General features: G+C 39.6%; 1 protein-coding gene across 1 annotated transcript; it reads left to right on the top strand.

The window, feature by feature from the left end:
- Positions 1 to 1,230: 1,230 nt before the first annotated feature.
- On the top strand, positions 1,231 to 18,152 carry LOC139690630 (androgen-dependent TFPI-regulating protein-like). Its single transcript, XM_071588114.1, has 5 exons — positions 1,231 to 1,707; positions 5,712 to 5,846; positions 13,352 to 13,587; positions 15,553 to 15,704; positions 17,968 to 18,152. Exons 1-5 carry the CDS (start codon positions 1,543 to 1,545, stop codon positions 18,006 to 18,008), a joined length of 729 nt encoding a protein of 242 aa, XP_071444215.1. The 5' UTR covers positions 1,231 to 1,542; the 3' UTR covers positions 18,009 to 18,152.
- The last annotated feature ends 7,571 nt before the right edge of the window (positions 18,153 to 25,723 follow it).

Consider the following 25,723-nt stretch of genomic DNA (forward strand, 5'->3'; position numbering starts at 1 on the left):
AATTTATTTTTTTTTAATAATTCCGCATTCCTTTGAAGTTTTTGGTGAAATATTTCTGTGGTGGTATCCGTCAAAGATTGCTAAATTCAGCAAAAACGATAACAATTTTGACCTTCAATTCACACTCGAAACAGCACTGATATTCGATTCGGTAGATAATATACCTTTGGGTCAAAAAGATCCTCGCAGTCAGTAATTCACGCCGTAATACGTTCTTCCGTCATAGCATACACAAGAAGAGCTGCCGTCGCTTCGAAGTTTCACAAATGCCAATGTCAACAGCACTCCTTGGCCGTCATTCACGGAGTACACACCGAATGTCAAAACATTATCAGCTATTATCAAGGCCCACGGGAAAAGAGCTGAAAATATTCAAATCACATCAGGGTGCTGGCAATTTTTTCCTGGACACCCATTGTCCCTGCAGCATTACTCTTCTATTTGCAGAATACGGTAGCTTTACTTTATTTTCGCAGTCCGAACAGCAAGATGTGTCAAACGTCCCGGCCAGCGATAAAAAAATGAAGCCAATCGTAATGCAGTATTAGTACTGTTAGCGTGGCTCATCACGCCGGTGCAGAGGAACGCCCCCTGCGGGGTAATTACCGCATCGACTTCGCGCCTTCATAATGCTCGCGCGTGTGGCAATCGTGTCGGGCTAAGACTGTCGCCCGCACTCTTAATGCGCGGGTTGCCTCAGCTCGTTGCGATCAAGCAGCAGTTTTATTGTTTGGCTCTAAAGGTCACTTTTTAGATCCACCCCCTCCCCCTCCCCTGCCACTTTTATCACGTAGCCCCCCGTTCGCGAGGTGGAGGGGAAGGGAAGTGTAGCATACGGCCTCTCCCACGCTCCTTCCCCCACACCCCCATTCGGGTGCGTACCATTTCTTACTCGTATGCCACGAGAGGGAGGGTCATCCACGAGGAGAGACGGCCGAGGGTCGCGCCTGCATGCGGCGCGACGGTACCAAAAAAAAAAACACTCAAAAGAGTTGTGACGGACAGGGTCATCTCCCGATGTTCCAGGCCTTCCTCCTTCTCCCCATCCCCCAGCTTCCCCTCTCCCTCCCTCCCGTATTTTTTTTCTTCGCCCTCCCCCGGGAGGACGGCTTGGTGTGGGAGAAGAGGAGCGGGAGAGGAAGGGAAGACTCGTGGACCGAGCCTCGGCTTCCGGCTGCTCCGGTCGCCCCGCGCCGAGTGAGAGGGTGAGAGAGGGAGGGAGGGAAGGAATCTCCCACATCCTGCGGGAAGACAGACAAGTTTGAGTCGGGAGCCGTGGAAGGAGCGGCTGCCTCTACCCCGCCTGCCTTCCCCGAATCCACTCCCCCCACCCCTCCCGAGATACCGCCGAGGGGTTTAACATGACCAGGAAGGGGCCGTCGAGGAGGAGTATTCCCGAAATATTCACCCGAGTTGCCCGCGCGCGCGTCGCGGAAAAATAAAAAGTTGTGGTGCGGTGCGGTGTGCTAGTTGGATTCTCGCGGAGCATCTGGTTGACGGCCGTGGTTTCTCTCACACGAGTCTCTCGTCCGTGTGCCTGCGATGGCGGTGGCGTTCCACTGGAGCATGGTCGCGTACTACGCCTACGCCGACATCACGTATTTGAAAGGGATGGTGCACATGAATTCGCAAGGCAAGGATCCCGACGACCACTCCATCAGCAGAATGTTCAACGGGTCGCTGACGTACATCACACTTTGGAACGTGGTATGCAGACCGATACTTCCTGGCGTCGCGTCCATTCATGGGAGCAGCCACCGCGGTCACTCAGCGCGACAGCTGTCGCTTTTTTTTCTTTTTTAATCTAATTAAGCTGCGGAAAGTCGGACAGTGTTGATGACAAATTGCTCCGCGAATTTTTTTTTTGTTATTCCGTGTGCACACACACATACACACACACATGCATATACTTCTCGCTGCTTCCTTTCGGGGCAGGCGGAGTCGATGAAAAAAAAACCCTTATTTTAGGTTATTTCGGAAAACTTATTCCCTGTTACGTCCTCTTCTGCGTTACTGCTCTGTTCTCCCATACTTTTTTCGCACTCGTAACATTTCGTGCAGAGTCATTTCTTCTTGACTCTCCTAATTCCTATTCCTAATTTTTGGCCTCTCTTCGACCACTTTCGCCCATGAAATTCTTGGTCGACCTCTTCCCTTCAAACCATTTACTCCCCTTTCAAATATATGTTCGGTGCTTCGAATATCATCCATTCTCTAAACACGACCGTGCTAGTTTTGCACAGTTATTTCATATATGTTAAATATCGGTGCATTTCAACCACAGTTTTTCATTCCTTCCTCACCATATCTCTCTCTCTCCCATATTCTCCCAAACACTCCGCAAATTGGAAATTGCTTATCGTGCCATACCCAAGAATGTTTTGTTTATAATCTTACAAAAATAAGATATGAGCTCGTGATTTAATTGGTATAGATAAATGATTAGATAACACGATTTAAAAATGAGCCAATTCAAAGCAAGATACATCGAAAAGGTTGGTCATGAAGATGATCCTCTCCTCAAGCATACTCACGTGAAATTGGCGGGAATATGTTTAGGCTTTTCCTCGCCTGCACTTACCGCTCAGGAACGTCGTATCTTGTGTGGCACGAAAATGACGAAGAGATAAATTATTCACGAATTGCTGTGAAGTAAGGAGCGTAACCGCACTGATACAAAATATTTAGGTGTGAATTCGAACAAGTTGTCTAAAGCTTCCAAAGTTGTATTTGAACCCTTACTGACGTGAACTTTCAAAGGATTCAGCCAGAATACCATTAGTAATTTCTTGTTTTTTTTTCATTTCAAACTTCGTCCTGAATTTCAATTGTTCAAACAGACAGCGGCCGACCACATTAAGTGGAGAGAGTTATTCGTTCCGGTGTGCCCCTCGTGGAGAGGGTGGAAGGTATAGGCCATAACGCGAGCAATGAGCATAGGGTTTGCGATATTTTGCACAGGAATAAGGGGGCATTATGGAGGATATCATGTACGATATCGACTGCAGAAATTCCACTCCGAATGAACCCCGCTATTTGATGATCGGGAAATCATAATAACGGACCTGCGCTTGATTCCGAACTGAGGTTACGTTTATAAGTTATTGAAAGACCATTTAAAACATCTCTTGGTTCGAAAACCCTTTGTAATCCGCTCTGGTGCGACCATACAGGGCAAACTTTTGATTGCGTTTTCGGCCACTGGATCTATTCTTAGGCACAACTCGGCATGCGAGTTCTTTCATGCGAGACCCTTTTCCGAAATACTTCTCGATTTCCTTATTATATAAAATTATCAATGATTTTATTGATTAAATACGGCATCTAGAACCTTCCCTGAGACTGTAATTTTAATTGGTGTCTTTGAAATGTGAATATCTGCATTTTAAAAAGATTTTTAAAATATAGCTTTTACTGGACTCTTTGCACTGAGTTAATACAAGGCATTTGATATCACCTTGTATGAGGCACTTTATAATATGTTTATATTCTCAATTACTTATGGTGCTACATGCAGCGATTTGGTTCACCTCTTCGTAAGCATATTGGCACGTGTCGCTTTTGTCCACGAAAGAAATATTGCAGTTTTATACATCCCGCTTCTCCGAGAACCTGTTTCATTGAGTCATAAACAAAGTCTGTCGTAAATATTTCCATATCTTTTTCTGCAATCTAAATAATAGTGCGATCACAATTGGTTTGAGGCCGTGTTGCTTAAAGCGCAGGTCATAAGTACATCTAAAATAAAAATTGGATGCTAATTTATTGTAAATTAAAGCATAGGGGTGAAACGTAATGGTATCCTCGTAAATATTATCTGTAGATACAAGGAAACGAGGTAAGTAATCCACTTGAACCAGTGGAACATGAACTATTTTCTTTATCATTAATATTTTGTAACAATAGATAGAGAGACGCAACTCTCAAACACCCGCAGCCAAAATATTTGGAGGCATCACCCAAGTAAATTCTTCTTGAATCATAAAATTGAAGATATATTTATTGCTCTTTCACACTAAATATGTATTCGCCATCAGGCATTTTACGACTGCCTGAAGAATGTTTTCATTTAGAAAAATAGTATCAGTACGTCGTTTCCAAACTAACACCACCAGCACTGCTTTAGGGCTGCCCTGCAAAGCACCTCAGCACCAAGGGCAATGACTTAGTCGTAGCTACGTAAGTAAGTAGATTAATAAAGTACTAGCAATTCAGAATCTGCGGTGTTATACCTCATTTCCCTCTGCTAAACTGATAACGTGGTGCATGCCGAAACTATTGGAGCAGAAGAACACAGAATTCATCTTTTTTTATTTAGGCTACAGGAACAATTTCTGCACAGTTATTGAATCATACTGAATTTTTAAAAGATACTTTAAGGCTAATGATTTTTCATTTAAACTAAAATTCTCTTCCTTAAACTAATGCAATTATACTTAAACATCAATTCAAATGTCCCCTGTTTTATGAGTAGCGATAGAATGATGTAATAAATTGTTAACAGTGTATTATAAGAGCTCAATATTGATGACAGCACATCATCAGTTTGATTTTCCCCCCACAACGCAACCCAATCACCCTGACTACATCACTAGGAAAGATTGAATTGCTTTCAAATATGGAGTTAATGCACCGATAATCAACATGTATGAAAGGAGTGTGCATCGATTGAATGGCCATTATGAGGAAGCGCATGGGAGGCGAATCTCCGAACAGATATTTGAGAGTAGGGAGTGAACCGAGAATGTCATGGGTGAATGTGGTGAAAGAGACTCCCAAGGCAAGAAATATTTGGCGTTTGAGGAACAGAAGAGTATGTATTAATGTGCCAGATACGAAAGAAGTATGTGAGAACAAGGCAGTATGGAATAAATAGTTGAATGGCAATAACCTAAAGAAGAAATACATAAGAGTCGGACTTTTATGGACTCGGCCAGCTGTGGAAGGGAATGGCGTGAAGGGTAAGTATGCAACACTAACCGCGAATTGCTGCTCTGGAATTCCTTCCCTCATTGGAATGTAATTTTTATTTACGAGGATTATTTTTTAAGTTAGGTCCATTTGGCCATATATATATATATATATATGTATATCTATATATTCGTCAGAAAAAGTTTTTATTGACGGTTTCAGTTTCCTGCAAACCTAATTCACGTTTGTACATAATCGTTGTTAACATCTAAACACTTCCCGCAGCACTGTGCTAGCCTATTTCATCCCTCAGCATGAACGTTCGCCGCCTGGGAATTGAACCAGTTGACAACGGTGGTTTCGTCTTCAAACCGCTGTCTACCAAGCCACTGTTTCAAGTGTTAGAACAGGAAATAGTCGCTTGTTTGAAGGCGAAGTCATTCCCGTCTTGCCAATACTAGTCCAAAAACGCTCGTCCACTCAACATACTTGGCCCTTTTTGTTGGTCGATAAATATTTTCGGTACCCACCTTGCATACTGTTTGTGATAACCGAGCTTTTATGGTACAACAACGTATGCTTAAAGATAAAAAATTAAATTGGAGGTAAAACGCATGCGGAATTGAGGAACGGTTTACGTACTGTAGAGTTGGTCGTTAGGTTTTGTTATGTAAGCCTAAGAATACAGGAGGGTACAGTCTGTGTCCATCCTAAAACCTTCCTTATTACAGTAGACTGAAAATTTTCCATGTGATACAATCCACCTCAGTGATGCATCAGGCTGAAATTTTCATTTTCAGATGGTGCAGCAGGTGTATTTCATGATGTGTTGCCGTGAGAACCTCTTGTCCAGGGTGTCGGACGGAGAGAAGAAGGAGTGGTCCAGGAGGGCACGCCAAGTCATACTCCGCTCTATCTTATTCCCGACCACATTCGTAAGTAGATGAGGGCTCAATGGCTTGCATATGTTAATCAGTTGACCATTTTTATTTAATACGGTCATAAATTCGCATCATGGTTCTACTACATTGTTTGTCTGCATTAACAAAAAATAGTAGCGGAGAAAAATCATGGTGTGATGAAGAATGAGGCATAAAGATGTGAACAAAACAACCATTCATTGCAGGGCCATTTTTTTGGAGGATATAAAGTAATAAGATATTTCTAAAACATTCTCTGTTCTTCACGGTCCCTTCTAAGGAAGTCAATTTTTGGTGAAATTACTGCTCTCTGCGATTTTAAATTTCCTTCAAAGATATTTGCTGGGAATGAAGAAACGTATACGTGCGAATTTGCCTTCAGTAATGGAAATTATAAACAGACTTAAACTGATTTAGGATTTATCAGATAAATCTGTGTAAAAGTGCAAATTTGTTTTTCACGTAATGACAAACTTCCATCACATCTCGCCTGAATCTGTCGAATGTATTCAAACTTAAACTGTTGATGGGCTCGACTTTTCCCCACAACAGTAAATGGAGACGTTATTAGATCGACAGTGTAAGGAGTAGCCAAGTATTTGTTTGTTAATGAAATAAAGTCATCAATGGCGTAACTACTTCATCCTCTCAAAATTAAAACAGGAATTTTTCACTTACAGATAGTACTTACCGATAGTACCTGCAGATAGTACCTATAGATACACTTCCCGCGAGTCAACGAACTCGGTGAATGCGCCACTATCATAAGTACGGTAAATGTCAACTGATTAGGGGATGGAACTGGTTTATATACAAAACCGTCGGGAAAAACCAAATCTGAAACGAATTCCACTAAACAACATTAGTGTTCACCTACTTAGTGACTTTCCTTCACCCGAAATCACATAAACGAGTTTTACACAATCGCACAATAACATAAAAGTCAAACTGATACCTATAGGCTTCCTTCTTCGCGGCCAAATTTTGTAAGGCAATTTAGCCTCCTCAAAGCCAACCTCTCCAAACCCTCATCATAATCCAACCCTAATTCCCTCTGAAAATCACGCAATCAAGTGGGTGTAATTAGATTGCGCTATAACATGAAACGCGTTTTTCAAAGTATTAGTGGTTATTAGGGAAGGCGACCGACAACTGAAGTCATTTGCGCCATTAGGCATGGGTGGGTTATTTGGTAGAGGAATGGAGGAAGGGTGGAGAGGAATCCGGTAACGCCTTTAGCCTACTCTTTGCGATAGGTACCAAGGGATTGAGAGTTTAACCTCCCATCCCACGGGCGACGTACTCGATGTGCTCTCCACATTGAACCCAGAGTAAGGATCGGGATACCACTGAAAAATCCTGCCGCATCCGGGATTCGAAATCGGGATCTTGGCTGGGAAGCCAATACATTAGCCGCCGCACCGTCCCAAATCCCATTTTTGAAAGCTTGGGTGTACAATGCCGAAGTTATGGTGCCATACGCTTCCCATTCATTTGAGGTAATTATGTTTTCGTTACTTTAGGGTGGACCTAGTACCCAATATCTTAACATACTTATCATTACTATGCGTTTTTTTATCACAATCAACCTTTACATTAGAAATAATTTCAAGGAAGCATAACTGCGACACTTTAAAAAGTTAATTTGATATGGCATTAAAATATTAATGTGATAAAATATGAGATTATTTGGCTGTACGGGTTTAATTCACCCTATTGCAAATCTCTTTGATGCCTCTTATGGTCAACAGTTGACAAGATGACCTCCGGGGGCTCTTGTCAAAGGTTCGCTCGCTAATCAGAATTTGATTTTTCTTGTAAATTTGATTTCCATTTCATGTAATTGGACAGTTAAAAATGTCCATAGAATAAATGGCCTAAAAAAGATAAACTGGAACTTCAATTATTAAATAGAAAAAGATTTAAAATGGAAAGTTTAACTCCACATCGCAAAGTTTTAGATATAGTATTTGATCCCTGAAAGCCGATAAACTACTTAAAAGATTTTCATGCGATAGGAACATCTTTCATTCTGCAAACTTTCCTCTTTCGAGTTTATATTATTAGTGATTAAACGATCAAAATTTTAAATGATAGACCGCTTATGGACCTATGGTATTCTTTCAGAAATTAACTGAGAGAATCATAGTCTTAGGTTTGTTTGGGAATCGCGCAATTATATACATGGGTAAGAATTTTGGTAACTGCTACACTACTAAGTGAAAAATTTGACATCCTACCTGTTGATATGAACAGATCTGAGACACGAAATAACGATGGGCATTCAACCTGACGATATTTTCCTTGTTCAGAGGCAGGTGGTGAAGAATTTGCTATCTGTTTTCCCTAAACGCCCTTCGCTCTGTCCTTGAGAGCGAAGAGCAAACCAGCAAACACCTTTCAATGCGACAAGTTCCTTTCTATCCTTCATTTGTCTAACTTTCTCACTTTTCTCTCTTGTCACCACTTCTCTCACCTCTGATCCTCCTCCGTACTCGCTCCTGGAGCCTACGTTCTCGAAGAGCGTGCCTCTTGTCTTTTACCGTATATATCAATCAATCAGTAAGGAACTTAATTTAGCCTATTGTAAACAGCGTAGTGGCAATCAATTAAAAATTTCGCTACGTTTTTGTGCCTTAATATGTCGTGTGTGTGTGTGTGTGTGTATATATATATATGTGTGTGTGTGTATATATATATATATATATATATATATATATATATATACACACATACATACATATATATGTGTGTGTGTGTGTTGGGGGGGGTAACTTTATACAATTCGACTTTTTGCCGAAAGAGTTAGGTGCGTGCTATTCCTACCAGGGAGCACATCAACAATGCTTTTTGAAAAGGCAAGAGCTGATAATTTTATAGACAAACATTATTGGTCAGTTGATATCTTACGTCTAAATTGGCTTAGCTTAGAAATATTTACAACAAATAAAAATGAATTAAATTGTATGCATAATTTTCGAATTATACATAATTTATCGACTAACATGTTGTTATTTCCAAACTGTCGAAGTAGAATTATTATCCATCAGTTGCTACCCTCTCTACTATCTACTCTATATACTCTACTAACACCACCGTCACAAGATATTGCGTATTTTTGGGAACCGATTATTTGAAATTAGTCAAAAATGAAATTCTAAGTCATTAAATACACAGGTAAGACCTGTGACCCAAGAGAACAAAGCATACATCGAAATCATTCAAGATGTTAACTACGGGAACTTTTGAATGCATTACTCAACTTTTTAAAGATTTCCGGCTAATACATTACGTACGTTCATAACGTCAGTTCTGGTGGGGATCATCTGACAAGGTCAAAATATGAAACTCACAGACTTCAGCATTTCTGTCGAACCATAGGCGTCACTTCACTGTTTGTTGTTTTCTTAGCTATTTTGACCACGTTTCAAAATACGGGTTGCCTGATCATAACTGCCCAAGCATAATTCTGATGACTGCGTGATTTGTAGCGTACGCAAATCGAGTTCAATGACGATTTCAATGTCAGGAGAGAGAACGGTCGCATTCCATGGCGGGCTAAAGTAAGCTAAGGCGAGATATTATGGCCTTCTGTGGGAGAGATAATCTTTAGATTTGACATATACAATGAATGATTTTTAAGATGGAGTTTTCCCACTTTCGTCTATAAACCCTGTATACATACAAAAACTCCCAATTGCGTTGTATTTTAGAGGAGACCAAAATTTTCAACTGTTTCCTTGAAACTGCAATCCGCAAACTCCTTCAGCTAGCGAAGGGGATGGGACGAGGAGTGCTGAATTGAGCCTTCGCTTGTCCCTTCTCTTAGAGGTCGCAGTGATACGATGCATACATCTTGCAAAAAGTCCTAATTTTTTATGAAAATATTTACGATGCCTCTTAAACAAGCTCATAGAATGCAGGGGAAGAGAAATATAAAAAAATACAAAACGCTACAGCCGTTATATGTACTTGAAGCCTGACCTTCGGGTATTTAGCAGGTCAAAACTGCAAATGGTAGGGATGATGAAATAAAGGACGTCTTTGTGCCTGCATTATTAAAGTCCAATATTCAGCACAAATGACATGCGTAGAGTCTGCTGTATTCAGAACGACTACCGTGGAGTCTTTATCGGCCGATGTGATGACCAGGTTGGGATTTTGGGTAAGTTTTCTCAAGGCTGCGCTCCGGAGTGGAGATGTATTAGGTTTTTACATGTACATCTACATGATACCCCGCAAGCCGCCGCAAGGGCGTGCGGCGGAGGTTGTTGGGTCACCCACCGGTAAACTAGAATAAAACCATTTGCAAAACCAAATCATGTTACCTCTACACTCATATTAGTTAGTTCATGCCCTCGACAAGCCTTAATCGCACGAAAGAAAGTACTTACATGCAACAACATTTAATAACAGAATACGCACATTCAAATCATGCTGTAAAACTATTAAAAATATGGGTCTATTAAATTAAAAACAAGATATCGACAAATATATACATTACCAATTATAATCATCTCCTACGCGATTGCTGTTATGTCTATTATGATCTCAAATGGTTCTAGGAAAAAACGACATTTTAAATCTATCCGTTCTACAATAAATCTCCCTGATTTTACGTTGGTGGATTCATTCCCTCCGTCAATGCTTTCTCTTCTCTCTCCTTCCCTCCATCTACTCAACCTCAGAGTTGACTTTCCTCGATGTTAATAAATCTCTGGCTAAGCACAACCCCACACCCCCTTCCACATAATATCCACTAAGAAAGAACAATACCTCCGCTACATTAACCTCCACCCATGTCACACTAAGCTTTTTCTCCCATACTTACTCTCCACTCGTGGTCACCGTGTTTGTAATAACCAAAACTCCCTGGATACATTCCTTCACAATCAACATAACGCTCTCCTCCGCCGCGGTAACCCTGAGTCCCTTTTCAAAGAAAAAATCTTCCGACACATTCACCCTCCCAAACCTTCCCAATAAACCAAACTGCACACCCTATCAATTTGACAATATTCTTCCCAGGAATTCAGTTCCTCAAAAGACCTCTTCTCCATCTTGGCTAACCAAGAAAACAACAGCAAACTTATTGCACAAATGTCCCTCGATTACTTATAAACGATCCGCCAATTTATCAGACATATTAAAATACAGCAAACCTTTATCCAAGTCCTCCACCACCCACAAATGCACCCCAGTACCCAGTAACGACTAACGTGAAACCAATATTTAAAAACACAGACAAGAAGGAACCGAGTAATTACAGACCTATTTCCCTAAAATCCAATTTGTGCAAGGTTATAGAACATATCGTATAGTAGCTAGTTCGATCTTGAGACACCTCAATAATCAGAAGTTAATGATGAATACTCAGCACGGTTTCCGAAAAGGTAGATCCTGCGAGACACAACTTTTTGTTCATGATATTCTTATTCTGGAAGAGAGCATTATTCCAGTGGACGCAATATTTCTAGATTTTAAGAAAGCCTTCCACAAAGCATCTCATAGTAAACTACTCACAAAGCTCGCATATGACATGGATAAAAATATCCGGGTTTGAATCAAAGACTTTTTGAATGGTCGGTTTCAAAGAGTAGTGATAGATGGAGTTAGCTAAAATGCAGTAGAAATTACTTCAGGTGCTCCCCAGGGAAGTATTGTCGGACCTCTTTTATTCCTACTTTACGTTAACAACAATTGACTCCGTAGGCACTAGTAAGATACGTTTATTTACAGACGATTCAGTGGTTAACCGTGATATTCGTGATCCTAAGGACAAAGCAGCTTTGTCAAATGACCTTAATGCTATACAACGCTGGTGCGACCCTTGGCAATTAGAATTAAACTTAAAAAAGTGAGTAGCCATACATTTTTGGAAAAAGAGCAATGCCCACCCGAACGCCTACTGCATTGGGAACACCGAAATAGAATGTGTAGATTCAACTAAATACCTGGGTGTTATCCTTACTCACGACCTTGCCCGGGTGAAACACATACACTGGGGAATATGCGGACAAGTTAACAAAAAATAATGATTTATTGGAAGAGTTCTTGGTAAATGTGATGAAAACGTTAAAGGAGAAATGAAATATGTCGTTGGTTCGGCCTCATTTAGAATATGCTGCAAGAATATGGGATCCTCACGAAGTTGAATTAATTGCCGAATTGGATCGCGTGCAGCGTAGAGGAGTTAGATTTGTAAAACGCTGTTATGTTTGACTTAATAGCGCCTGCAAAATATTAAAGCAGCTAGGCTGGGAATCACTCACGTAGCAAAGGCTTAATTAGAGATTGAAGCTCTTGCATATTTGGGAAGGAGGTCTCTTTAGCAGTTGTGTTGAAAATATATTATTACTCCCATCGCACTACGGTAGGAGAGATCATGTTGATAAAATTAGAGAGATGGAGTGTAGAAAAAATAGATTTAAGATGTCATTTTTCCACGAACAATAAGGGATCAGAATAACCTTGTCAGACCCCGTTATGCTCATTTTCGGGTAATAATTATTCTGGTGTGTATTCTCCCCCTGCCACACAACCTAGCAGTTGCTTGAAGGGTAAATACAAAAAGACTTTTTTTGGGACCCACTCCATTTTTAAAATGTTTATAATAATCCTTAATTACTACCACATATTCATTAAAAGGACGCCCATTCGTATCATTTCCGTCCCACACCTCATACAAACCACCTTCCGCATTAGCCTTTCTACCAGGGCCTAAACATGTCTCCCTCCATAATACTTCATACACGATTGTTTCAATTTATCTATTTTTGCCTCACTTACCCCTTCCGACACATCGCTAAAACTCAAAACCCTCCAGTCAACGTGTCTCTGTCTCCTTGGCATCGGCTCGAATCTTATCTTGAACCCTGAACCCTTGGGGGTTCACCCTATTCCTTCCCGTCGATCCCTACCCCTTCCTATCACTCCTAAGCACCGTTTCCCTTCCTACTTTTCTTCGCCCGTCCATTTAAGTTGTCTTCTTTCCGCTCAGAAAGGTGGTCAGGCCACCGAAATATTTAAAAAACCGATACTGTGAGTGTTTCTTTATTGTTTTTAAGTTTTATATATAATTTGTGACTGACCATGTATGAACTTTCGTTGAAATTTTTCTTGACAAAATGTATGTGTGTGTATATATTACTTCTGTTTCTTCCGATCAAGACGGAGCTGAATTCCGTCGAAATGATCAAGAAATAACGTGTGAGTGATCTTTTTATGTGTTCTTATATTGTTGTTTGCTTTCCAAGTTTGTTATATATATATATATATATATATATATATATATATATATATATATATATATATATATATATATATATATCCAGCCACCCTTATCAGAGTACGAGCAGTGACTCATCATGCCAAGATGAAGGTGGTTGGGACCAAGGAAATATTGAAGTGGAATGTTTCCTTGTCAATTTATCTGTATTATATATAAATGTAAATAAAAATATAATAGTTATTATTTTGTATATATTTGTGTGTTTGTGTGATATCCTAAAATATAAAAGGTGGTGGCCATTATTTACTGGACTGTGTACTGGAGGTCACCGACGTTGATCTTCGGCGACAAGTTGAGCGAGCTGTACCCGGCCTGGGTGGACCACACCATGCACACGTTCATCGTCCCCATCGCTCTCCTCGAACTCTACCTCAGCACTACCCGAGAGAGGGTGTCGGCGGAGGACGGCGGCAAATTAAAGGGCTGGCTCACGTTCAACGCCTTCATCACCACCTACTCGGCTGTGTGAGTCTCTCCTTCTTTCCCCGTCTCCCCTCTTCTACCCAGACTGTTTCAATTCAACGGAAACCAAGTCAAAGAGCACGTAACAAGGTTGCTAAATAGCAGAAAAACGGACAAAAAAGGTTACGGATCCAACCGAGAACGGTTTGCTTCATTCAGTGCTAATCCTTGGATATTAGTCGGGAATTTTTTCAATCGCTTCCATGATCACAGGAAAGCAACACAGTAGCGTTAGGCAGTAACTGTAATGTATTGGTACACTGGCTTCAGTACTCTGTAACATTTTCAGGATTAACGGTACATGACACAGATACACATCTTTACATAATTCATTCGGAGAAAATTTCCCAACCTCATCTTATTTCCCTTTCCTCAGCCATAATCTCAGGATGACTTACATAAGTGTAGGTATCTGTGTCAGGTGTCATCAGTCCTGAAAATGCTAGAGTACAGTGAAACTAGTCGACCAATAAGTTATATTTTATGTGAAACCCATAGTTTGGTATACTTCCTATCATCATGACGGTATTCCCCTATCTCTCGGCATGCAGATATTTTGTATTGCATAATCTGCAATAGCCATATCTGTATTATTTGCCATCCCAAAGAGGAAAAGACAGCCAAATGTGAAGCCTATGTAAAAATAAGTTTGGTTTTGCATAAACCTAGAGTGGATCATCAATAGAAGAATGGATAGAAAGGAAAATGATTACTTAGGGAGTGATAAGTTTGGATTCAGAAAGGAGAGAGACACGTGTGATTCCATAAGAGATATGCAGTCGTTACTAGAGAGGAACATACCTGTAGAATACAGTCAGGATATATTTGTTTGTTTTGTAGATTTCGAGAAGGGTTATATCGAGTGCATTTAGCAGGATTAATGAATGTATTGTAGAATACTGAAGTAGATATTAGGGAAAAGAGCCTTATCAATAACCTGTACATGTCTCAGACTGCTCAGGTGTGAGTGGTGGATGGAGAGTCCGGGTTGTCACTGTTAGAAAGAGCGGTAAGACAAGGATTGTGCATTATCACCTGTGCTATTCAATGCATATGTGGTTTACATGGTTGAGGAGGCATGGGGAGGACTGGAGATAGAAATGGAAATTCATAAAATCAGGTTTGCGGATGATGAAGCGTTCCTTGGTAAAAGGGGTTATAGTGATCGCTTAGCGCATTTAAAAATCACTGCAATGGTATGGGAAGAGAATCAACGTAGGTGAAGCAAAGGGTGAAATGCTTTCGCAAAAGAGGAAAGCCAAATTAAATATTACAATAGGAGAGCAAAACCTAGACCATGTGGAAAAGTTAACCCACCTTGGCAGTGTTTTAAACCAATATGTACAAAGTAAAAGGGACGTAAGAAGAAGAATTGCGTGAGGCAAAGAAGCTATCGCAAGGAGGTCGTTGATGACAGGGACATTGATTTAGGAGGTAAGGAAATGCTCATGAAAACATTGAGACGAAGCGGGGTTTTGTACTACTCGGAAACAGTCGTTGAAGCAAGATGATAGGCGTTGATTGGAGGCTTTTGATATGTGGGTGTGGAGACAGATCGAAGAAGTGAAATGAACTGATGAAAAATCAAACGAAGTACTGGGAAGCACTAGAAGTTCATCGTGGGAAGGAGAGAGCGCTGTTGGAAGAAATCCGGAGTCAGGAAGAGTGGATGCAGATTATTTTGATTGGTAACGAAAAACTCAATGCTATAATAGAGGGGAGAACGCTGGGCAAGCTAGGTATGGGTAGGAAAAGGATATGTATGTTAGATGGAATGAAAGCAGAAAGGAAATGTGTGACATTGAAGCAGGCTATGCTCTTGTCTCGGATAGCAGGTTTTGTTTGGGGAAAATATTTATTATTTTTCAGTGTGTGTTAATTCAAAACCTACCTTTAACGGAGGACTATCAAATAATACCAGATTCCTTCCTCCAGATGTCCCTTTGATGTTCCTTGAATTGCTTACAGTGTGATCTTCGGTCGTCTCATCAGAGGAGTCTGGCCCTATCCATTTCTTGATCCGGTGAATAATGGAAACCCTATACTATTCTTCATCTTCCTCTACGTGGTTGGCGGATTCTGGTACTACGTTGGACAGCATCTAACGCATAAGATTTGGCGTAAGTATTCGCCTGCCAAATAAGACGCCACGTTGTAGACGCTTTGAAGTGTACTTTTGGGCAGATTGTAACTACCATATTGAAGATTATGTGACTTATTTTTAACTGGTTTACCAGCGTTATTTGATTAGTATTTTTGCATTAAAGTATATGCTGCTTTAAGGGGCATATCATTGAATTAATACTTGAAGTAACGTGAAGGTAACTACTCAGAGAACGACGCGGTAAAAATATCTCATATTTAAAACAAAATTGCAGTTCTCCACCGTAATTTCGACTAATTGGTTTTAATATTATACGTTCAAGTAGATAGGCCATCAAGTAAAACAGCGATCAAGTTGGGGATCAAGTAAAACATGCATACATATCTCAGGCAAAGATCATTAAGAATTTTTATTTATTTTTTACCATTTCTACATGGTAGCCTGCAAGCCACCACTATGGTGTGTGGCAGGGAATACCGAAATACCAAATAATAATTCCAGACCAGGCATGTAGCGTAAAAAATAAAGTTCCCTTAAGTTTTTATTATAATAATGTTTTGTAAAACAATTCAAATAACTTAGATCTATATAATTACAAATATAAGCCCCACAGTATCTAAGGGAGATATACTTATCGACGCATACGAGAGGATCAGTTAACAACTATTTCAGGGCAAGTAAGTGAAAAAATCTTATTGAAGATAGGGCATTAATAAAATTAATTAAAATATTTTAAACTAAACTAAAACTAATTAAAATATTTTTGTGTAAATACTTGATAACAAAGCGGTAAACATTAGGAACCTCATCACAGGGCTCTAGGAAAAGTCTACATACATTTTTCACAGAAAGACACCATAATACCATTCACGATTAAACGCCAAAATCTATTAATTATGGTTAATCAAAGAGAACAAATCAATAAACCAGGGAAAGAAGTAATATTTGCCAAAAGTGAAGACCCAAAGCCTCATAGTACTCGTACCTTAGACCAAACAAAATTGCCTTTAAAGTTGCCCACTCACTCGCACGGAAATGACGTTTGCAGTGTATCAACGAGTATACAAATGTATCTGACTCAGACAGTAGTGGTTACTCCTCACAAAAGATCAATGAGAAACATGTCCGTGCCCTGACCGGTAAGCTTTTCGGCAACATATTTCTGATATTCTCCTATTCCGTAAATATTTGACCGATCCTCTTCTGTACTCACCACGTGCATATTGAATTTTGTTTGTACATCACAGTACATTTCATAGTAACGTGCAAGCCACCGCTAGGGTGTGTGGCAGTGGTTGATTACACACCAGACCCAAAACACTTTTCCCTCCTAGCGCGGTCGGACAAAATTATTCTGAAATCTTATCGTTCGTGGAAAAATGACATCTTGAATCTATCTGTTCTGCACTTAATCCCTCTAATTTTATTGACATGATCTCGCCTACCGAAGTGCGATGGGGGTAATAATATATTTTCAGCATCATTGCTATGGAGACATTCTTCCCAATTATTCAAAAATATAATCAGTAAATTAACCTCCGCTCCTTGAGTGATTCCCAACATAGCTCCTCTAAAAATGTTGATACCTTACTCAGTACGTCTTAACAACGTTTTACAAATCTAGGTCGTCTACGCTGCACGCGATCCAATTCGGCAATCAATCCAACTTCGTGAGGATCCAAAACACTCGCAGCATATTCTAAATGAGGCATAACCAACGACAGATAACATTTTTCTTGGACCTTATTATCACATTTACCTCCTACTCTTCTAATACTATATATCCTAATTTTTTGTTAGCTGGTCCACATATTCCCCGTATTTTATTTCACCAAGGATAGTTCGTGAGAGGAGTTCTAAACTTTCTATTTCGATATTCCTGGTGTAGTAGCCGATTTCTGTGAACTGGTAAATTACACCTGGTGCCTTGTTCTCACTGCCTTCTTTTTATACCAAGATAGTCCAGTACAATACTCAGAATCTTCGGATAATAATCAGAATCGCCTTTTCGATGAATATTTATACTGGGTCAAGTTACGTTAGCCAAAATTTTTGATATGCTACTAAAAGATTTTTCTTCGAAGTGAATACATATATTTTTGTTGGTCTTCTTGTTAATTTCCCGGAAATGAAATTCGTTTTCATTTCAAAACTATGCAATATACAATTATTTAATGATATGAAATGCCTAATCTTATGCTATTGGTTTATTTATCTCGTGCAATTTATCCACCCGATTGAGAGCTACTCATTAATTTGTATAATGATTTCTATTTTAGGAAACCAATATGATGGCAGGAAAAGGAAGCACCAACTCTGAAACGCCTGTCAGGGAATGAAACGAAAACATGTATTAATGAACAATGCACGTACAGTGCATATAAATATTATATTATGTATTTTTTTTTAATTTGACACATGCGAACGAATTTTTTTAAACCGTACGTCGATCAATAAAAACATACCATTAACTTTATTTTTTTGTATCATTTGAATCGTGGGGCTAAAAATAAATCATTTTATTCCATTAGCGAAAATGACAGAATATGCCATCCATCTCAACACTACCAACCCGGTAGCATGGTCATCGGTCAACGAAGAGATCGATGATTTAAATCTCGCCTCAGGCACGAATAATGCCTTGGTGCAGTTTATGGTATCCCTGGCAGGAGAAGAATAATCTCATCTGTGGCAATTAAATAGATAATGTGATAATTAAATTATAGAGATCAAGTGTAAAACAGATAGATTAAAGATGTCATTTTTCCCAAGAACGATAAGAAATCAGAATAGCATTGTCCGACCGCGGGAGGGTCATATTCGGGTCAAAATTAGTCTGGTGTGTATTCACTCCTTGCCACACACCCTAGCAGTGACTTATACGGTAATTAAGGTCTTAATTTTTAGAGCAGCGCATTTTTTAAAGCAGAAGCTAATAATTGTGACACAAATTAAAAAGAAGAGTGCCTCCTTTAAAAAGAAATTACCCATATATTCGCTTCTGTTTTGTCTCTATAACTACGAATTAATTCCCTTGGCACAAATATTCGTATGGCGTATTTCTATCTTTTTGATTAATATTTTATTCAAATATTTAATGGTTCTATAACTATTCAGTCATCCTTAAATTTTGCAATAAAATAATCCGCAAAAATGGAAAGCTGGTGCAAACTGTACAGGTAATAAATCTGTATCATAAATCGGGAGAAACACCGGTTTTGAATAGTGAAAACATCGCTCTTCCAGCTGAAACCTTGGGGAAAACAGAATCAACATCTTCTGTAAGGAGCTTATTAAAAATTAGAACTATTCTATCATCCAGGCATTGGAAAAACATTCATTTCAAGACCGAATATGATACATAAGAAAAGATCCGTGTTTTCCATAATTTCTTGCGAGCAGGCCCATATTTTTCACCGGTGTCTACAGGTCGAAGTGGTCAGAAGTGGTTACTTCTGACCCAAAGACTCAGACTGTAATGTCTACGAAACTGTCGTTCCTGTCGTATGATCCTACGAGGGAGATATCCCGGAGGACATAGAGCTACAATAGCGTCACATGGAGGAAGCTTTCACTGGAGAGGAACAAAACTACGCAAAGGTAGAAATTATTCTGAATAGACAAAAGAATTCAATCACAGCAATATCCATGAAAATCGTAAGAGGAATAGATTAGATCAGTTTTTAATAAAATTACTGCACATTGGAGATTCAGGTGTAATGTGGTAGAATCGTTCCATAATGACAGAAACAGAGAAAACACTCGCAATTTTCCATTTTACAGATATAAAGTGGAAAACCGCAAGTGTTTTCCTCTGTTTCTGCCAAAATTACTAAATTAGATACCCACAAAAATATTTTACCTCCTTCATTATAATGCCAGCAGAACTGAGGTAATTCCGGGTAATGTTTGGAAAGCGTTTGGTTCTCAATTAAAAGTCCTCTGTCCAAAAGAAGTTATGCATGCGAATTTTACAAACCGCCAGTCGACACAATTCAAAACTAGAATAAAATCAGCAAATCCAAGGTTTTTTATCCCAACACAATGATCGCGACGTTATAATCGGTGGAGATTTCAATGTCCCATCTATTGACTGAAGCACATATATTTTTAAAACGAACGGTAAAGACAACGATATATGTGAATCGCTATTGAATTCTTTTATTTTGAACTCATTGATTCAATTTGCCACTTCACCAACTAGCGGGGATTATATCCTTGATTCGTTAGCAACGAATATTCCCGAAAAAGTCTTGACTATAGAAACTATAAAGGGCAGTAAATATTAAGTTTTCGCTTCACGGTGTCCGAAATAAGAAGTCTAAAAGGAAAATTCACTTGTTTAAAGAAGAGGACTACAGAGTCAATATGCTAGTTTTAAGAAAGATAGTAATCACCGAAATACCGAGGATACGTGGAATCACTTTCTTGGGATCACGCGCTCAGCAGTCAACAAGTTCATTCCTAGTAAATTTATAAAAGGTAACACGAAACCTAGGTGATACAACGCGGATCTTAGAAAGGCATTACTATGTCAAAGGCTGTGTCACGCCAAGATGAAAAATATTAGGGATCATATTTCTAGCGACAAAAAGAATGAGATCACTTATGATTATAAGAATTCTAGGGCGAATAACAAGAATTAATTTCGGAAAGCGTTAAGGGAATTCAAAAGGAAAATGTTAACGGAAAGTTTGAAACAGAATCCAAAAGCATTTTGGTCATACGTCAGAGAAGTTCAGGGAAATAAGACAACTGTCAATACACTCAAAAACGATAAAGGCGAAAGAGCAACCAGCAGTTTGGAAAAGGTTAACCTATGAAATTCACACGACCCGGGTTTCGAAGTAAAACTTCATCATCAGGTGATGATGAAGTTTTACTTCGAAACCCGGGTCGTGTGAATAAATCGTTTTCGTGTGGAACTACAAAGTTAGTCCTTTCATTTATTTATAATGAATCGGTTCCATAAAGTTACGCCAGAAACCATTAATTAAACTATGAAATTCCTTCTTTCAAAGGGTCTTCACTAATAACTCACAGAATACCTTACCAAACAGAAATCTTACCAAATCGTGCCGGTCAACAGATGCCCAAAATTGAAATCTCATGCAATGGAAGAGAATGTTTGCTGAAAAATATTAAGCCTAATAAATCCTTCAGGCCCTATAAAATACCCACTCGTCTATTTAAGGATCTAGCTTCGGAAATTGCGCCGTGTCTAGAAATAATATTGAAGAAGTCGCTGGTAGATCACAAGGTTGGAGAGATTGTAGGAACGGCTAGCGTAGCACTAATGTTTAAAATAGGAGGAACCAAGTAATCACAGACCTATTTCCCTTACGTCCATTTCGTGCAAGTTTATGGAACATATCGTATAGTTGCTAGTTCGATCGTGAGACACCTCGATAATCAGAAGTTAATGATGAAAACTCAGCACGGGAACCGAAAAGGTAGATCCTGCGAGACACAACTTGCGCTTCTTGTTCATTATATTCTTATTACGTTCCAGTGGGCGCAATATTTCTAGATTTTAAGAAAGCCTTCGACAAAGTACCTCATAGTAAATTACTCGCAAAGCTAGAAGCATGTGGTATGGATAAAATATCCGGGGTTGGTTTAAAGACTTTTTGAATGGTCGGGTTCAAAGAGTAGTGATAGATGGAGTTAGCTAAAATGCCGTAGAAGTTACTTAAGGTGTTCCCCAGGGAAGGGTCATCGGACCTCTTTTATTCCTACTTTACATTATCGATAATGACTCCGTAGTCACCAGTAAGATACGTTTATTTGCCGACGATTCAGTGGTAAACCGTGATATCTGAGATCCTGTGGACAGAGCAGCTTTGTCAAATGACCTGAATGCTACACAACGCTGGTGCGACCCTTGGCAATTAGAATTAAACTTAAAAAAGTGAGTAGCCATAAATGTTTGGACAAAGAGCATTGCCCACCCGAACGCCTACTGCATTGGGAATACCGAAACAGAATGTGTAGATTCAATTGAATACCTAAATCTGTCGTTGGTTAGGCCTCATTTAGAATATGCTGCAAGAATATGGGATCCTCACGAAGTTGAATTAATTGCCGAATTGGATCGCGTGCAGCGTAGAGGAGTTAGATTTGTAAAACGTTGTTATGTTTGACTTAATAGCGCCTGCAAAATATTAAAGCAGCTAGGCTGGGAATCACTCACGTAGCAAAGGCTTAATTAGAGATTGAAGCTCTTGCATATTTGGGAAGGAGGTCTCTTTAGCAGTTGTGTTGAAAATGTATTATTACCCCCATCGCACTACGGTAGGAGAGATCATGTTGATAAAATTAGAGAGATGGAGTGTAGAAAAAATAGATTTAAGATGTCATTTTTCCACGAACAATAAGGGATCAGAATAACTTTGTCAGACCCCGGTAGGCTCATGTTCGGGTAATAGTAATTATTCTGGTGTGTATTCTCCCCCTGCCACACATCCTAGCAGTTGCTTGAAGGGTAAATAAAAAAGACTTTTTTTGGGACCCACTCCATTTTTAAAATGTTTATAATAATCCTTAATTAGTACCACATATTCATTAAAAGGACGCCCATCCGTCTCATTGCTGTCGATGCTGTGTCAGTGGCTCTTTTCCGTAATACGAGTATGATATCTCACTCAGGCTAAGGTAAGCATGTTTACTCGTGAAACTGAAAGTCGACTCATTTCAGACCATTCACAGTCTGACCTTCCATGGCCCAATGGGAACCTATCCAATCCTTACTAATGAGAATGAACGTGGATGGACTATGACATTTTGGTGAATACTACAATTATACCAGCTTATGATCATTCGGTCCTTCCGTGTACGCAGCGTGACCCCGGAAAGGAGGCGTGTGCAGTTGAGTTATCCGCACAATAGAAGATGCGGCCGCAAACACAGACGACTTATACCGACCTGATTCACGAAATGTGCCACTTGGATTTCTAGGGTTAGATATCGCAACATCGCATCCCTTTATTCCTCTGCTTTCGCTCGGGCTCTAGGGAATAGATCTGTGTAGTGACCTTGGACAGAGCTTCACTCAGTTGATAAACAATCGCACAAAGGGCCCCTCTGCTGAGCCAGCGACTAGTAAGTGCTTCCCCTTGTACCGAGTCGTCTCCTCGAAGACTGTGTACCCTTTGCACAACGTACCGCGTGTTCTGCGATCTTAAATCATCGTTTCTTTTGGAAATGGAACTAATTTTCTGTCACTGTATCACAACCTGCAGCATGTATCATAATCCCTTTAATAACACCAATAACGTATCACCATACGTCCATAAGTTGCCTTGTCTCACAAGTGTGAATGAAGGGAAAGTTTCTCAAATATTACTCTAATCTGCCAGTGAATTACATCTTTCAAGCTGTCTTCAATATTAGCGGGGATATGAAAGTTCCACCATTTATTTATTTATAGATTTAATCATGTTTACCCGGGGAAGCTGGGTGATTTTTTCCGGTACCGGATAGTATTGGGAAACCATAGGCGGCACAGGCAAAGGAACTGCCCCCCCCGCCCTTATGTGTGAATATTACACGTCATTGTGCTTAGTACTAGGGTAGACCTCACCTATCAAAGGGACCTTAGGGTTCTATGGGTTTTTTATCACAAATGTTAAGTGAATTATTTCAGGTTATTATTCCATTTTATAAAGAATTGTTAATGTTTGAATTTTTCCGGTATTAATTTTTACTGATTCACGGAGAATTTCCTTCCTTGAAATTATTTTGTTTGCCGTTCCGTTTCCCGCAAAAAAAAGTTCAAGGTAAACGGTTAAAAATGAAAAAATCGTGAAATTTTTCATTGAAAATAAACTTATCGCATATTTTATATGAAAGATAAAGGCAAGTTACCCTTTCAGAAAGGCAGATATTAAAATTGGTGGGAGCTTTAAATGATTAATTTATCTTGCCTATTGATGATTCTATATTGAGTCCAAATACACCCTTAATCACTTACACAATGCCTGAGACACATTAAATATCCTTTTTACTTTGAACAGTCGTTCATTCATTACCATGCCCCTCCGTCACCCAGTTCGCGTTTGGGTACCATTGAAATACATCGCTCTGATTCCGAGCTGAGTGTAAGGATGCAGTATAAAATGACGCGTCTGCACTAATACAGTTTCTACAGTTAAGAGACGGGGACGAACATTTCAAAAAGCTATGAAAATATTTGCATGTCGCTTAATAACTGCTCCATAGATACAGTTCTTCGAACCAGGTGCTAGAAGGACCAGGTTCTTCAAAGGATTAACATCAATGGCAGATGTTTTTTCTTATTCCTCCTAATCAGAGTCAAACTGTTCTTGCGACTGAACGAATATCTGTTTCATCTTATCAGCTTCGGCCTTTTTAGTGGATTTGCACAATTTTGCACCTTGAAATATTCCGTGTACATCTACGTCTATTCCGTGCAATCTCTTACATTTCTCTTGAATTCCAAAATGAAATGCGTAGAGCTGGTGCCTTCGGACATCAGCTTTGTGTCTCTTGCGGAATTCCCGTGCATAATAAAATATGTGGAAGAACAAAACACTTTTTTCGCCGAGAAGAATACTGGGTAAATGTAATGAAAAGGTTAAAGCATCTTTCACCATTTAGAATTTGCTCATGGTATATGGGAACCTCATGAAGTTGGATTAATTGCCGAATTGGATCGCGTGCGGCGTAAAGGAGCTAGATTTGTAAAACGCTGTTATGATAAACTTAGAAGCGTATCCAAAATATTAGAGCAGCTAGGCTGGGAATAACTCACGGAGCGAAGGTTAAATTACAGATTGAAGCTCTTGCATAAATTGAAAGGAGGTCAGGTCTCTTCAGCAGTGATGTTGAAAATGTATTATTACCTACAGCGTACTACGCTAGGAGAGATCATGTCAATAAAATTAGATACATTAGGTGTGGAACGGATAGATTTACGATTTCATTTTTTCGACGATTGATAAGGGATCATAATAAAATTCTCCAACTTCGGTAGGGTCATGCTCGTGTAAAAATTATTCCGGGGTGTATTCACCCCCTGCCACACACACTAGCGGTGGCTTTCGGGGTACATAAATAAAGAAAAGTGTGGAACAGATGTATTTAAGATGTCATTTTTCCACGAACGATATGGGATCAGAATAACATTGTCTGACCGCGGTAGAGGTAAAAACATTCGGGTCAAAATCATTCAGGTGTGTTTTCGCCCCCCACCACAAACCATAGCGGTGGCTTGTAGGTTACTGAAAAAATACTAAATTCTAAGAAAAAGTTCGAAGTATATGTATGTATACGCTCATAGTTTCGCAATTGGTTAATATACTGAAAGATGATTATCTTAAATAATAATTCTTCAAAAGGTAACGTAACTTTCATTCAACTGATACCTTTTTTGGAGAGCTCCAAACCCCTCCCTGCCTGCTCAACGGTCATATATTCACAAAATTGGAAGTACAACATTCCCTAGCAAATACCATAACGTCCCAATTTAAATTTACAATTGTATGTCGAGAGACCAAATTATCTAAATTAATCTATTTCCGGAGGAAAAACCTCAGGAAAAATCCTGGAGAGCGCATTAAATGCTACTTAAACTGCTTGGTTGGTACCGCGCGTGTGTACCCTGACATTTCACGGGTGCTACATTGTTGCCTTAGATCCAGGACCACAACGCACGATCAGTCGTCGCGCGATGAGGTGGTGATAAGCACGTGTCTCCCAACATGGATCCTAAGGTAGGTTGTTTCCTGAACTGGACTGTCGTCTTTCGCAGAACAGAATTGCCTGTAATTTTGTCTCCACTACTTCTTTCGTATTGAGGGATAGTCTAATTATTTCCATTATATAGACAGTAAATTTGTATTAACAATTTTACATCTTTCACGTACCGTCAAACTTTGTGTTTAGGAGCTATTCAAAGGCATTACAACATTGCTGAAGGTGGATGATGTATGCATAGATAATGTAGTCTTCCGACTGCATTACAAGGCTACAGTGATGGTACTGTTAGCTTTTGCGGTAGTGGTGACTTCCAAG

Source organism: Hetaerina americana, unplaced genomic scaffold, assembly GCF_022747635.1.
Source record: "Hetaerina americana unplaced genomic scaffold, ioHetAmer1.1.p SCAF_3, whole genome shotgun sequence".
Lineage (NCBI taxonomy): Eukaryota > Metazoa > Arthropoda > Insecta > Odonata > Calopterygidae > Hetaerina > Hetaerina americana.